Source organism: Medicago sativa, chromosome 2, assembly GCF_051527215.1.
Source record: "Medicago sativa cultivar Bolivia chromosome 2, Bolivia_mono, whole genome shotgun sequence".
Taxonomy (NCBI): Eukaryota; Viridiplantae; Streptophyta; class Magnoliopsida; order Fabales; family Fabaceae; genus Medicago; species Medicago sativa.
Window position 1 is genome coordinate 15,220,663 of NC_140750.1, and position 15,430 is coordinate 15,236,092.

General features: G+C 34.0%; 1 protein-coding gene across 1 annotated transcript; it reads right to left on the bottom strand.

Annotated features, from left to right (window-relative positions):
- Window positions 1-254: 254 nt before the first annotated feature.
- Window positions 255-13,957, bottom strand: LOC146944889 (uncharacterized). Its single transcript, XM_085743262.1, has 22 exons — window positions 13,375-13,957; window positions 12,774-12,995; window positions 12,174-12,295; window positions 11,949-12,099; window positions 11,465-11,536; window positions 9,782-9,877; window positions 7,976-8,182; window positions 7,377-7,498; window positions 7,152-7,302; window positions 6,546-6,608; window positions 5,060-5,155; window positions 4,554-4,615; window positions 3,726-3,792; window positions 3,029-3,067; window positions 2,729-2,767; window positions 2,439-2,468; window positions 2,134-2,172; window positions 1,869-1,901; window positions 1,671-1,731; window positions 917-1,002; window positions 646-727; window positions 255-547 (listed from the first exon to the last, which is right to left on the bottom strand). Exons 1-21 carry the CDS (start codon window positions 13,681-13,683, stop codon window positions 695-697), a joined length of 2,100 nt encoding a protein of 699 aa, XP_085599388.1. The 5' UTR covers window positions 13,684-13,957; the 3' UTR covers window positions 255-547; window positions 646-694.
- Window positions 13,958-15,430: the final 1,473 nt, after the last annotated feature.

Sequence of the window (15,430 nt, forward strand, 5' to 3'; positions counted from 1 at the left end):
TGCAAGCAAATCATACCAAATATCAACCCACTCTTTAGGTACGGTAAATATTTTTTCTGTTTAAAATTCTCTATGGTCTTGAAGAAGTATCCTTTCGGAGGCATAGAGCACATGATTAGGCTGCATTCTGTTTGGTGGGGTAAATTCTTTTAACTTTGTCACGACCCAAAATTCTAATCGTGACTGGCATACAAACTAATGCAACCTAGTCCAGCAAGCCTAATGACCAAATTTGACAAACACTAAATAAGCAATTTCTAAACTAACTCAGTTCACAATAATAATTACTGAAATTTCAACCGAATATCCTCTGTAATTTCAATGTTTCCAAAAGAATTCTGTTTATAAACCTGTATCATCCATCAGTAAGAATCTCAAAAGACATATCTAGATTTTGGACAACTCAAAATAAGATATTCATAGACTCCCAAATAGTTGTAGATACACCAACTCAACATATACATAGACAAAAGAGCCATTCATCAAGGAGGCCTACCAAAAGAGCAGTGACACTGCTGAAACTTCGAGTCTACTAAACTTTTGAAACCTAAAAAGCAATACACAGAACAAGACAGTTAGGTGATATAAACTGCCATTAAGCCAAGGTAGGGAAGTTAATTTGTCATATATAGAGAAACTACTCACTTGCACTCCAGAAACTCTTGAGACCAACTCAGAAACATCAACAGAAGCCTTAGATATTCATCATTGAAAGCATTGGTATCGGCTGATTAAATAATGAACATGAAAAAACAGATTGTCACATTAATATTTGGTTCACCTAGCATATTTTGTTTGAGAGGAATGCTCATAAGTTCGTAAGAGATAGGATTGTGTTGTTCAATGGGATATAGAACTAGAGTAATGGTTTTTTCAAACACAAATCGGAGTATTGTCATATAAAGAAACTACTTACTTGCTCAGAATCTCTTGAGAGCAACTCAGAAATATCAATTGAAGAAGCCTCTGTATATCTTACTAACCCATCGGTAAAAGTATCACCTGATTAAATAATGAACATGAACAAACATAGTCACATAAGCATTTGTTTCACCTAGCATATTTTGTTCGAGAGGAATGCCCATAAATTTGTACGAGACTGGAATGTGTTTTTTAAATGGGATACAGAACTAGAGTGTTGGTTTTTTCACACACAAAAACTGGAGTCCTAATAAAAGATGTTACAACTACAAGGCAATGTGACATCCATTGTTGAAGAGACTCGCAGAAGGACTTCACATTTGTTTCATCTAATGTGAACAGACTGTCACACTAACATTTGTTTCACCTAGCATATTTTTTTGAAGAGGAATGCCCATAAACTCGTCAGACTGGATTGTGTTGTTTAATGGTATATTATATAGAACTAAACTATTGGTTTTTTCACACACAAACTAGAATTCCAATAAAGGATGTTACAAGGCAACTGAAGTGACACACAGAAAGACGTCACAGTGTTAAGCATTTTTTCAGCCGTTTTGGCTCCTTTCTTCTTTATAGGTTTATCAGATGCAGTTTTCAGTATTTTCGAGCCCTCAAATGAAATTTACTCACCAATAAAAAATTATATTAACATTTTCAAACAACTTAAGCCACAAACAACAGATTCATGAAAAAGAGCAATGTAGAATTCAGGAAATGTGGCATATGCTATGAGAGAAGAGTGGAACCTGGTGCATTAATGACATCATGTACAGCGACTATTTCTCCAGCATGAGCCTCTTGAATTACCTGTCAATTTGGGAGAAGAATCCCGATTAGAATTTAAAAAGAGATATTGCGGAACAATCATATAAAAGTTCTCCAACAACATTCAATATTAATGAAGATCCACAAATCATGGTGAAAATCTAACAACTGACCCCCACCTCATCACAAGTCATCCCAATCATATGAGTAACCTGCATTTGCAGAAAAGAAAGGCTTCAGCCACAAAATCACTAGCCTAAATATGCAATAAATGAAGTGCACACCACTGCGTATTGTTTTCAATCTAGTTTCAAGCCTCGTTAAAGAAGTAAAAGCTAAAATTAGAATTTAAAGAGTTATGGCACACAATTATACGAAAGTTCTCCAAAGATATTCAATTTAATGGGAATATCTACAAATAGTGATGAAAATCTAAAAACTAACCCCGAAATCATCCTTTCTTGGCTCAGTCGAATAAGGAATCTGCATTTGCAGAGAATAAATGCTTTAGGCACAAAAATCACTAATGTAAAATCAAAATAAATGAAAGCAGAGACATGAAAATGATTTTATGAATGCACACCGCTGCACATTGTTTTATATCATGTTTCTTGCTTCGTTAAACTAGTAAAAGCTAAAATTAGAATTTAAAGAGATATGGCAGAACAATTATATAAATGTTCCCCAAAGACATTCGGTTTAATGGGAAGATCCACAAATCATGGTGAAAATGTAAAAACTAACCCCACCTCATTATTCAACCCAATCACATATGGAACCTGCATTTTCAAAGAAGAAAGGCTTCAGCCAGAAAATCACTAGTCTCAAAAAATGCTATAAATGAAAGCAGAAATATGAAAATGATCTTATGAGTGCACTGAGCACACCACTGCATATTATTTTCAATCATGTTTCATGCCTCATTAAACAAGTAAAAGCTAAAATTAAAATCTATATAGATATGGATGAACATTTATACAAAAGTTCTGCAAAGACATTTGATTTAATGGGAAATCATGGTGAAAATCTAAAAACTAACCCCCATCTCATCCTCTTTGATTTCATACGAATATGGAACCTGCATTTGCAGAGAAGAAGGGTTCCAGTCAAACAATGACTAGCTCAAAATGCAATAAGCGAAAACAGAGAAATGTAAATGATCTTAGGTGTGCACACCACTGTATATTGTTTTCAATCATGTTTCATGCCTCATTAAACTAGTAAAGTCTAAAATCAGAATTTAAAAAGAGATATGGCAGAACAGATATACAAAAATTCTCCAAAGACATTCAATTTAATAGGAAGATCCACAAATCATGGCGAAAATCTAAAAACTAACCCCGATCTCATCCTTTCGCACCTCAATCGAATCAGGAACCTGCATTTGCAAAGAAGAAAGGCTTCAGCAACAAAATCACAAGTCTCAAAATACAATAAATGAAAGCAGATACATGAAAATGATCATATGAGTGCACACCACTGCATATCGTTTACAGTTATTTTTCATACCTCATAAAACTGGTAAAAGCTAAAACAAGTAGTAGACTTTGTTGTATCAATATTTAAAAAAAAAAAATTACAAAATGAGGGGACAAGACCTGGTTATGCAAGAGGATGATATTAGTAGTATGGTTAAAAAGAAACTTCTCTGTAGGACAAGTTTCTTGAAAAAATAGTCAATATTGCTAGTAAGAAGCATCAAGAATTTGAATTCATATACTGTGTCGGGGACTTGAATTAATGGAATAGTCAGAAATGGATAATATGAGCCTATGAGGTAAATTAATATTAAAAGATCCCATCATTTGGTATATCTTTGTTATTCATTCTTCCTAAGACAGAACTTAATTACAACTATAATTATAGGTTATCATGAGTGTCATCTTAAATTGAGCTATATATATATAAAAAATGAACTAATTGAGCAACAGAAAACCAAGATTGTATGAAAAAAGAAAAGCAGATCTACAACATAAAACACCATGTGCACAAAACCAATGCAATCAAAGTAGAACAGTGAAGAGCCTTAAACTTACCTTGAACGTCTTGCCAGTGTTATTGTTTGTAATGAAATCTCCCTTCCGGAGCACACCCTCATAGATTCTTCACACAATTAAAAAAAAGAAGCAATACATATATGTATAAATTATGAATCAGGATACACTGACATTACGGGTCAAATCTAACTTAAACCTTCAATATCTCTTTGTAGAAGGCTAATTAAATAAATCCAACTGTTGAATTGAAAATTCTAATGAAGTATATTAAACCTATAAAAATTCATAGATCTTTAAATGATATGACCATCACATCATCTTATTTTAAACGTATACTACACTACGTAAAAGATATGAAAATATCTATTATTAAAACATATATACCAACAAATGTCTAAATTGTTTGAATTTTTGTATACATGACCATAAACATGATATAAGATGATTCAATAGTTGGATTTATTTAATTTGCCATCTACAGATAATTATTGGAAGTGTTATCATACTCCATCCGGTCACTATAATAGTAAATAAAATAATATATACTTTCACGGTGTGCGATTAATTTTCTAGATTTTATGTTAAAATGCTTGTCCAATTTACAAAATTGTCCTTATCGGTAGTTAGTGGAAAACTCAATCAAACTCCTACGTTAAATTTTTTGGAATTGAATGAATTGTGTATTAGATATAATAGCATTAAAAAGTGTAAAAGTAGTGAAATTATATTTATAACAGAGACTAAGATTTCAAGCATTATTTTTGCTTATAATAATGACCGGAGGTAGTGTGTGTGTGTGTGTGTATATATATAAGACAAAACAAATAATTTGAAATAGGATTTAACCACATGCAAAGGTCACCGTACCTTAGATAAGTTATTACATCATACTTTCTCCTTAGTGTGAAAGCCAATGCCACTAGTGTATCCTGTTAAAATAACCAGATAATATTCTTTTTTAGTATGTTAAAAAATAGCACAACACCATGTTTATCAAGAGTTAGTTGAACAGTGTGGTCTTTGCTATTATGGGGTGCCTAGGATTAGAGAGTGAATTAGTTTGATTGTAGAATTGTGCGGTCGTTTTTACTAAGAAGCGTAAGTTTGACCCCGAGATTACAAATTTGAACATTAGTCAATGGCTTTGTGAGAATGCCAGAGATTTGGCAAGAGTTTTTTTTTTCAAAAACACAACAAATCAAGGTCCATGTGTTTGGTTCTAGAATGCCAAATCTGATGATGACTCAAAGCGAAAGTGCTTTGGCTAATGCCATAAATGATTGGCGTATGGTTAGCTAGCCTAGGTTCTTTCCTCTATTAATAACATAGGCAATTCAAACAATCTCAACCAATTCTTTCTTTAAATCTGGTACCTTTTCCTCATTCTTAGATTCGATTGGAGCAGAATTACTAGCTTCAGTTGGACACGAACAATACTTACGCATACCATCCAAAAGTAGTCGCACCCCCTGTATCAGGAAAAACAAAAGGTAAAAAATATCAGACTGTTAAAATACAATATTAAGAGTTGGCTTGTATGTGTTATTTGAGCCTTCAAGCCAAAATCAATGTTATCAAATAGTGGACGTGGGGAGATTGCAATGAAGGATTTTCTGCAAACAGCCACGGCCAACTTGTGAAGGACGGCGGATAATTTCATTCTATGGGGGAAATAGTGGCTGAAAAAGGAGGACATTAAGCCTTCTTCAATGGCTCACCATCTTCAATCGTTAACTAATGGCTCGTCTATGGCCCTCACTCCTCCCAACTACCCATAGCTGGGCGTAACTAACTGGCCAACCAACCTAACCTAACAACTAACTGTACTCCCTAGCATACCTTTATTCTGTCTAGTATATTTCTAACACATAAAAAGGTATGTTTAGGCTTGAATCCAACATATGAACCAAGTCATGTTCAACCTCATTATCTCACTTATGCCAAAATAGTTTTTTAAAATCTCAATCCAATACAATGAGCATGCATGAAATATAAAATGTTCAAGTTTGTATCATATTGATAATCAACTAACTATAGAATGTTCAAGTTTGAATCATATTAGTGTTCAGACATGCCTAGGAGTGTGCTTGCATGTGAAAAATATTACGAATTTACGAGGGTACAAAACATGATAGCAAGGAGGATGATATCCAAGTGGGATTGATGTCTAAAAAAAATCATTATTAAGATAATTAATATCAAGAAGTTTAATAAAGTATAAAGAATATTAGGTCTCAAATTAGGAGTCCAAAGATCCCTTAAAGTCTAAACTAATTTTTGGACTATTGTTCTTAATTGGATTAACACAAATGATATGCACTAGAAGTGCAAACCTCTAGGTGCTTTGTCTCCTAACATACGTGTCAGCATTATAACAGATGTTTCCAACATTTGAAAAGAATGGTAGAGCATAAATAAGATTGACCCCTACATAACTATAATGATAGTAAGGGAATGGAAACGCTGAAAAAGCACCAGTAGCTAGCTTTTAAAACAGTAGGATTCTTGCTAGATTTTATCAGACCGATCTTGCTCATTTAGTATTAATTGTATATTAAACAGCATTATTCTAAGTAGATTTATATTATAATGATTGCTCTTTCATTATTTATTTGACATAAGATTTGACTGGACCCTAGTTTTTCACAGTGTCATGGACCACTAGTAGTCATCATTGTCCTAAGAATGCTACAAGTGAATTCAGTTTCTAAAGTGAAGTCTCTGGAAGACCCAAACTAAATTAAATCATAATCACATTAATGGGTCAAGGGACAAAAAAAAGAGTCTGCCTGAGTAAGAAATGGGGGGAATGATGGTAAAGAACATACAATGGAGATTTCAAGGCAGATCAACGGTTACCTTATCACTACCCATGAAGATCGGTATAAATTTCCGTGCTCTGGTTGCCCTAAGAACTGCTTCCTACACACAATAATAACAAAAAGAAAACTAGTTACAAAATAATATTTGAAGATGGGGGGTAGGGGAAAAGTAACAACATGTTTTCGTATATCACACTATATCTGAAAATGCTTCCTGCACATATAATAATAACAAAAAGAAAACTATATACAAAATAAAATCTATAGACGAGGGGTGGGAGCGAAGTAACAACTGGTTTTCGTATATCACACTACTGAAAATGCATGTACCTACAGTGGTGCAAAGACAAAAAATGGGTTTTCCAAATGATTTATATTATGTTTCACATACTATATTATGGTATCTTATTTGAGACATATGCAACATTCTATGCCATTACAAAAGGACATGTATGTGCTTTTTTTAGTTGAGACACATTTAGGATGCTCAAACTTCAACATCCTCAACACTTCAAGACAATATGTTGATAAACCATTTGTCAAAACAAAAACATCCGATAAATCTTAACTAGATGTAAAACCAAATAATATGCATGCAAAACTCCGATGGAAAAAAAAAGAAAGATATTGTTTCTCAACACACCTCAAGATCAGCTCCTGTTATAGGCTTGTTACTGCTAAAAGCTTCAGCAAGTTTATCGTCCACCTCGGACACAGTTTTTATAAGTTCACACCGTTTTTCTAACACCAAGGCTTCTATATATCCAGGAACTTCTTTAGCGACAACCTTATCTCTGCAGTAAGAAATAATTGAGTACTTTGAAGAATAATCATGGGCATAACCAAAGCAAAAGTTTCAGAAACAGACCCATTTGAACCATGAAAAAAGTAGGCCTTTGATTGCACGAGATCAACAAGTCCCTTAAAACTATATCCCAAACCTATTGGAACTTGTAGTGCAGCGGTATGATGCTGGAGCATGGATCTTGCCTGAAAAATAAATGAAAATGTTCTACGGATAAGAACAACAATATGAATTTGAATTATAAGTAAAACTGAAAATAATAATAAAAATGGCCAAGGTCAATAAAAATTAAATATTATACGTGTCTAAATCTGAACTGAAGTTAGTCGCTCTGTGCAAAGAATATAGACAAACTCACAGAAGATAATGTTACTGAAGTTCTCTTCAGAAAATAAACAAAATTGCTCAACTAGCAATAAAACTGGAAAACACATGTTATCAATAGCAGTGTGAAGCATCCCGATTGTGGTGTACAACACAAAATAGAAACAACAGCTCAACTCTGCTCCACTATCCTAGATTGACAATAGTGGCTTTCTCGCTATCTACTATACCGCTATAGCATTTTTTATGTTCAGCGCTATAGGCCGCTTGCTATCTGGGATTAATAACTTAAGAATCATCTATAATGACCTCCAATCCATTAATCTAAGTGAGTTTACCTTAATAACAGCTTGCCATGGATTTGCTCCCTGCTGGTCAAGATCTTTGATGAATGCAAGTCTTGGAAGTTGGTTTGCTATCTTTTGCTTATCATCAGCAATGGAGTGGCGCTGCAACCCATCAACATCAACACTACCAAGCATAAGAATGGAACCAAAGGCAGGCAGAGCATTCTGAACCTGAGCAGTTGCATCTATTACGCTCATCTGCAATGACAAATTTTAAAGAAAGTAAATAGTATCAAAAAAACATTAACTGAAGAATATATGAGTATACTGCCATGAATAATTCAAGCAAGAAAACCAAGAATATTATTGACTTTTGTTTGAGCGAAATGCGGGAAAATATAAAGGAAAGAAAATCCATGGACCGACCCCCTCGTCTCCACCCCGTAGGAACTACGAGATCACCCCAAGGACGCCTTCGGCATCCAGGGGTCGCGGACCGACCATAGAAGCTTAAAGCATTTTTGCAGTTTATAGTACAAGTGCTTATCATGACAAGTGCTTGTCATGATAAGCGCTTATGCAGAAGCTTTGATAAGCAATTTTGATAGCAAATGGTAAAATAACGTTAAATTGTTTCTGTATATGCTATAAGGTGTTTTCATAAGTTATCTTGGAAAAGTTATCAAAATAAATTGAAAAAAGGCTTATAAAAATTATTATACCAAACCAGCGGCGAAGCTAGTAATTTTTTTACGAGGGGGCCAAATATAAAGAAGAAATAAAAAATATTTTACAAACTTATATGTTAACCTTTTATTTTTTGTGAACACTAATATATTAAACTTAATCGATAAGTAAAATAAGTTCACAATATTTTTTACTTATATTTAATGAAACAACAACAAAGAAAATAAAAGCTAACAATAGTTATTTGTAAAAGATGAGCTCTATGGAGTTTTAAGAAAACAAATTTATCCATATTTGACACTAAACTAAATAAATTATCAATTTTTATTAATATAATATCTCTTTTAACCAACAAAATTGTTTGGAGTAGCCAAATAATATATTTATGGGGTAGCTATATATAAAACTTTTGCTAGTTATTCAAAAAAAAAAATTTCTTGGGGTAGCCAATGCTACCCCATCCCTCTGAAACCCTTTGCCCCTGTACCAAACAGTCTCACAAAAAAGATAACTCAAACATTCTCACAAGACTTATACCAGCAGATAAGGTCAAATAAGTCAATCCAAATAGGCTAATGAATCAGTTTATTACTACTAATGCAGGCAAGAAACCCAGGAAAAATATATGAGTTTTGTTGTTATGCATGCATACTTGAAAACACGATTTAGTTACTAAGTTATTGCATCATACTTTCTCCTTAGTGTGAAAGTCAATGCCACAACTGTATCCTATTAAAATAGCCAAATAACATTCTTTTTCAGTAGGTTAAGAAATAGCACAACGCCATGTTTATCAAGAATTGGTGGAACAGTGTGGTCTTTGCTATTATGTGATGCCTAGGATTAGAGAGTGAAATAGTTTGAGTGTAGAGTTGCGCAGTCGTTTTTACTAAGAAGCGTAAGTTTGTCTCTGAGATTACAAAATTGAACATTAGTCAATGGCTTTTTGAGAATGCCAAAGATTTGGCAAGAGCTTTTTCTCAAAAAACAACAAATCAAGGTCCATGTGTTTGGTTCTAGAATGCCAAATCCGAGGATGACTCAAAGCAAAAGTGCTTTGGCTAATGCCATAAATGATTGGCGTATGGTTAGCTAGCCTAGGTTCTTTCCTCTATTAATAACATAGGCAATTCAGATAATCACATTCAATTCTTTCTTTGAATTTGGTACCTTTTCCTCATTCTTAGATTGGACAACAGCATAATTAATTGCTTCAGTTGGACACGGCAAATAGTTAAGCACACCATCCAAAAGTAGTTGCAGCCCCTGTACCAGGAAAAACAAAAAGTAAAAAAATATCAGACTGTTAAAATACAAAATTAAGAGTTGGCTTGAATGTATTATTCAAGCCAAAATTAATGTTATCAAATAGTGGACATGGGGAGATTGAAATGAAGGATTTTTTGCAAACAGCTACGGCCAACTTGCGAAGGATGGCATTTTATGGGGGAAATAGTGGCTAAAAACAGAGGACATTAAGCTTTCTTCTATGGTTCACCGTCTACAATCATTAACTCCATCCAAAATAGCAGAAGCACTTACAAAGGAGCCTCAGTACAGACACAAAGCCCCTCTCAATCTATGTCAACAAAACTAATGGCTCGACTATGGCCCTCACTCACCCTTACTCCCAAGTAACCATAGCTGGGAGTAACTAACTGGCCAACCAACCCAACCTAACAACTAACTCACTCACCCTTATTTCTAACACATAAAAGGTATATTTAGGCTTCAATCCAACATATGAACCAAGTCATGTTCAATTTCATTATCTCACTTAGGCCTAGAACTTAGGACAGGTGTATCGCATTGAGATTTTAAAAGACTTGTTTACGAAGAAAAAAAAATTGTGGTTTAAGCCAGCAAAGTGCGTCTAAGGCATACAAAGTCTATGTGAGGAGAAATAGGTAGTAGCAGTGCTGATATGGCAGTAGGCTCAGTATGAGAAGGTGTGGTTTAGTTATGATTTCTGTTATTGAGGAGTGCTACGAAAAAGGGGGGAGGTTATGCAGAAGTTTGTTTGCTGTTTGTTAGGGAAAGAATTGTAACTTCTCTGTGGAGCTCAGCTCGCGGGTTGATTGGTGTGAGTTCCCATCTGCATTTGCAATTCCTAATTCAATAACACCAACGCCTTTTCTACTCATTTTTGTTAATTGCTTGTTTTTACTACTTCTCTGTTTTGAGGCCTGCTTCAATTAATCATTACATTTCAACGTAAGTCTTTTAAAATTCACATGACTTTTATATGCCAAAATAGTTTTTTAAAATCTCAATCCGATACAATGAGCATGCATGAAATATAGAATGTTCAAGTTTGTATCATATTGATAATTACCTAATTGTAGAATGTTCAAGTTTGTATCATATTAGTGATCAGACATGCCTAAGAGTGTGCATGCATGTGAAAGAATATTACGGGGTTCAAAACATGATAGCATGGAGGATGATATCCTAGGGGGATTGATGTCTAAAAAAATCATTATTAAGATAATTAATATCAAGAACTTTAATAAAATATAAAGAATATTATGTCTCAAATTAGGAGTCCAAAGATCCCTTGAAGTCTAAACTAATGTTTGATTATTGTTCTTAATAGGATTAAATCTAATGACATGCTCTAGATTTGACCAGACCCGAATTTTTCAGTGTCATGGACCACTCATCACTGTACAAAAAATGCTCCAAGTGAATTCAGTTTCCAAAGTGAAGTCTCTTCTAGAACACCCAAACTAAATAAAATCGTAATCATAATAATGAGTCAATTAAAAAAGAGTGTGCCTAAGAAATAAAATAAATGGGGGGAATGATGGTCAAGAACATATAAAGAAGAATTCAAGGCAATTCAACGGTTACCTTATATTTGAAAGCACTGCCCATGAAAACCGGTACAAATTTCCGTGCTATGGTTGCCCTACGAATTGCTTCCTACACAGCAATAACGAAAAGAAAACTAGTTGCAAAATAAGATTTGAAGATGGGGGGTGGGGGCAAAGTAACAACTGGTTTTCGTATATCACACTATATCTGAAAATGCTTCCTTCACACATAATAGTAATAAAAAGAACACCTATATACAAAATAAAATCTATAGATGGGGGTGGGAGCAAAGTAACAGCAGGTTTTTGTATATCACACTATCTGAAAATGCACGTGCCTACAGTGGTGCAAGGACAAAAAGTTGGTTTTCCAAAGGATTTATATTATGTTTCACATGCTATATTCTGGTATTTATCAAAACAAAAACATCCGATAAATCTTTGCTAAATGTAAAACCAAATAATATGCATGCCAAACTCCGATGAAAAAAGAAAATAAAAGACATTGTTACTCAACACACCTCAAGATCAGCTGCTGATATGGTTTTGTCACTGCTAAAAGCTTCAGCAAGTCTATCGTCCACCTCGGACACAGTTTTTATAAGGTCACGCCTTTTTCTTGACACCAAGGCTTCCATATATCCAGGAACTTCTTCAATGATAACCTTTTCTCTGCAATAAGCAACAAATTAGTAATTTGAAGAATGACCATAAGCATAACCAATGCAAAAATTTCAGAAACAGACCCATTTGAAGCATGAAAAAAGTAGGCCTTTGATTGCACGAGATCAACAAGTCCCTTAAAACTATATCCCAAGCCTATTGGAACTTGTAGTGCAGCACTGTGATGTTGAAGCTTGGATCTTGTCTGAAAAATAAATAAAAATGTTCTACGGATAAGAACAACAATATGAATTTGAATTATAAGTAAAACTGAGAAATAATTATAAAAATGCAGAAGGTCAATAAAAATTAAATATTATTTGTTTCTAAATCTGAACTGAAGTTAGATGCTCTGTGTATAGAATATAGAGAAACACACAGAAGATTATGTTACTGAAGTTCTCTTTATAAAATAAACAAAATTGTTCAACTAGCAATGAAACTACAAAACACATGTTATCAATAGCAGTGTGAAGCATCATGATTGTGATGTACGACACAAAATAGAAACAATAGCTCAAATTTGCTCCACTGTCCTGGATTGACAATAGTGACTTTCCCGCTATCTATTATACCGCTATAGCATTTTTGTGGTTCGGCGCTACATGCCACTTGCTATCTAGGATTAACAACATAATAATCATCTATAATGACCTCAAATCCATTAATCTAAGTTAGTTTACCTGATCTACAACTTCCCAGGGATCTGCTTCCTTGTGGTCAAGATTGTTGATGAATACAAGTCTTGGAAGTTGATATTTTACCATTTGCTTATCCACAGTAATGGACTGGTCCTGCACCCCATCAAAACTAGAAAGAACAAGAACGGCACCATCAACGGCAAGCAGAGCATTCTTAACCTTAGCAGTGAAATCAACACGAGCAGGTGTGTCAATCACGGTCATCTGCAAGGAGGACATATTGAAAATAAAGTCAATAGTATTTAAAATAAAGTCAATCACGGTCATCTGAAAATTTGGACAAGTTGTTTTGAAAAGTTACACCAAACAGTCTCACACATAAGTTACACGAAATAAGTGAATCGAAACAAGGAAGAAAGTCAGAAAAAATATGCGAGTTTTGTTGTTATGCATGCATGTGTACTCGAAAACACGATTAACGGATTAAGTTAGTAAGTTGTGAAAATAAGGTTGAGAGAGGTTATGAAAATTGTGATAAGCTAGCTATTATGAAACAGAAAAGGTGAAATAATGCAGGAAAGGAGAGTGTGTGATTAACTTAGTAAGTTGAAATGAAATGAATAGTTGATAAATAGTATAGTACCTTATAGTTTTCTCCAAATTTGAAGAAAGTAACATCTGCAGGGATAGAATCGGAAACGGGATTAAACACCCAGTTTTCTCCAAGTTGAACCTGGCGACCTCCCTGATTCTGATTAAAATGATTCCGCCATGTCTGATTTTTGAGATAAGACTTATAGAACTTTTCAATTTTCTTTGTTTCTTTTTTAGCTTCCTTGCTCTCTTCAATATCACCGGTGTAGAACCAGTATCTCTCGCTCACCCTCACCTTGGAAGGATCAAGGAGACCAGAGATCCAGATGTTGCGAATCCTCTCCATTGGCTCAGACATGGTTGTTGATGCTGCTGCTGCGTTTCAACTTCTTCTAGGGTTTGTTTTTGATAGAAAACAATAGAAATGAAATGAAATTGTGCTATGTAAAACCCTTTGGGTAAAACCCTTCCTTGGAGTGGGTAGGTTTATAGCCTGTTAGGCTGAATCGTACTACACTCACACTTCATGATCATTCATTTCCCGCTTCTTCATTCTCTCACAGCTCTTTTTCTGTCGTTTTGCGTCAAACGGTGGCGTATCCAACATGCTTTGCAAATTACCTCACCAACCTTTTTTTTTTTCCCCCAATAATTACAATCAAATACCTCACCAACCTTTTTTTTCTTCCCAATAATTACAATCAAATAATTTAATAAAGGTTTAATAACAGTTGTAACCCCCTAACTTTTCTAAGGTTGTGATTTTGGTCCTTTAAGGAAAAAAACTACAAAATCGCCTTCTAAGTTTTGCAACTGTAGCAGTTTTGGTCCCCCAAAGCAAAAAAAAAAACACGTGGCACCTCACTTAAGGTGCCACGTCAGCGTAGACCGAGTCAAAATTGGCCTTAGGAGCCAAAACTGTCACAAGTGCAAAACTTAGGGGGGATTTTGTAGTTTTTTCTTAGGGGGTTAAAACTGCAACTAAGCTTCTTTCTTATAGTCACTAACTTGACAAAAGTTAATTCAGTTCACCTTAAGTCTAATTTTCCTCTTACTTTTTCTTCATCTATCGTTGGTTGTTTTGAGTTATTTTTTGAGTCAGAATTATATTTTGTATATTTTATTTTTGCTCCTTTTTTAAGGACTTTTACTTTTACTCTTTTAATCTTGTTAAGTGGTTTTCACATAATCATATTTTTATTTTGTTCCTTTTGTGTTTCCATTGTCACGGTTAACGTTGTTTTATTTGTTGTTTTCGTGCAACATTGTTTAATTTTTTGACTTGTTTAGATTGAAAGATCAATTACATATATAATCAATGATTGTATCGCCAACATTGCATACGAGTATTTCAATCGCTTTGATTTTGTCATATTATTTATAAATATTTTTCCATTTTATGATGATAATTTGGATACTTTGAGTTTTTTTTCTCTCGTAATTTTCTTCGTTTTCCATTTTTTGTGAAGTTAAATTTATGTTTGTTTAATGAACAAATATTGTTTCTTTTAGGGGAAAACCGTCATTGAACCCAAAAAAAAATAAAACTGTCCCTAAAAAACCTCATTAATATTATATAAAATACAAATGGAATTGTGAAAATATTTAGTTTATTTTTCTTGTTTCATTTTCATAATATTTATGTTAAGTTTTTTCTCATGTTGCCATATTATAGATACAAAATTTTACCTTCTGAACTAACTTTTTTCGATTTGCAATAGTAACCGAGGTTCAAATTTTTTATCACTTGGATCAATCTATTATTATGAGTATTTAAATTTAAGTTTTAATATTCATATCATATGTTTTAAATTTAAATATGATGAAAAAAAAACTTGTTCTTAAGATTAAATTTGTACATGCTGTTCGTCGACAAACAACATTTTAAAACCATCGACGAGTTGCCAAGCGAGCAGCAGGCTACATCTTCATCGAATAAATAGTAGCTGCAAAGCAAGGCAAATAAAAGGTCTACCCCCACGAACAACGATTGGCGTCGAGACAGGGGACACAATGATCGAATCAAGTATAAGGATTAGAGACATGAATGCACACGTAATTTCGCTCCACTCAGTGAGTGACTCCGAATGATATTCTGAGACGCA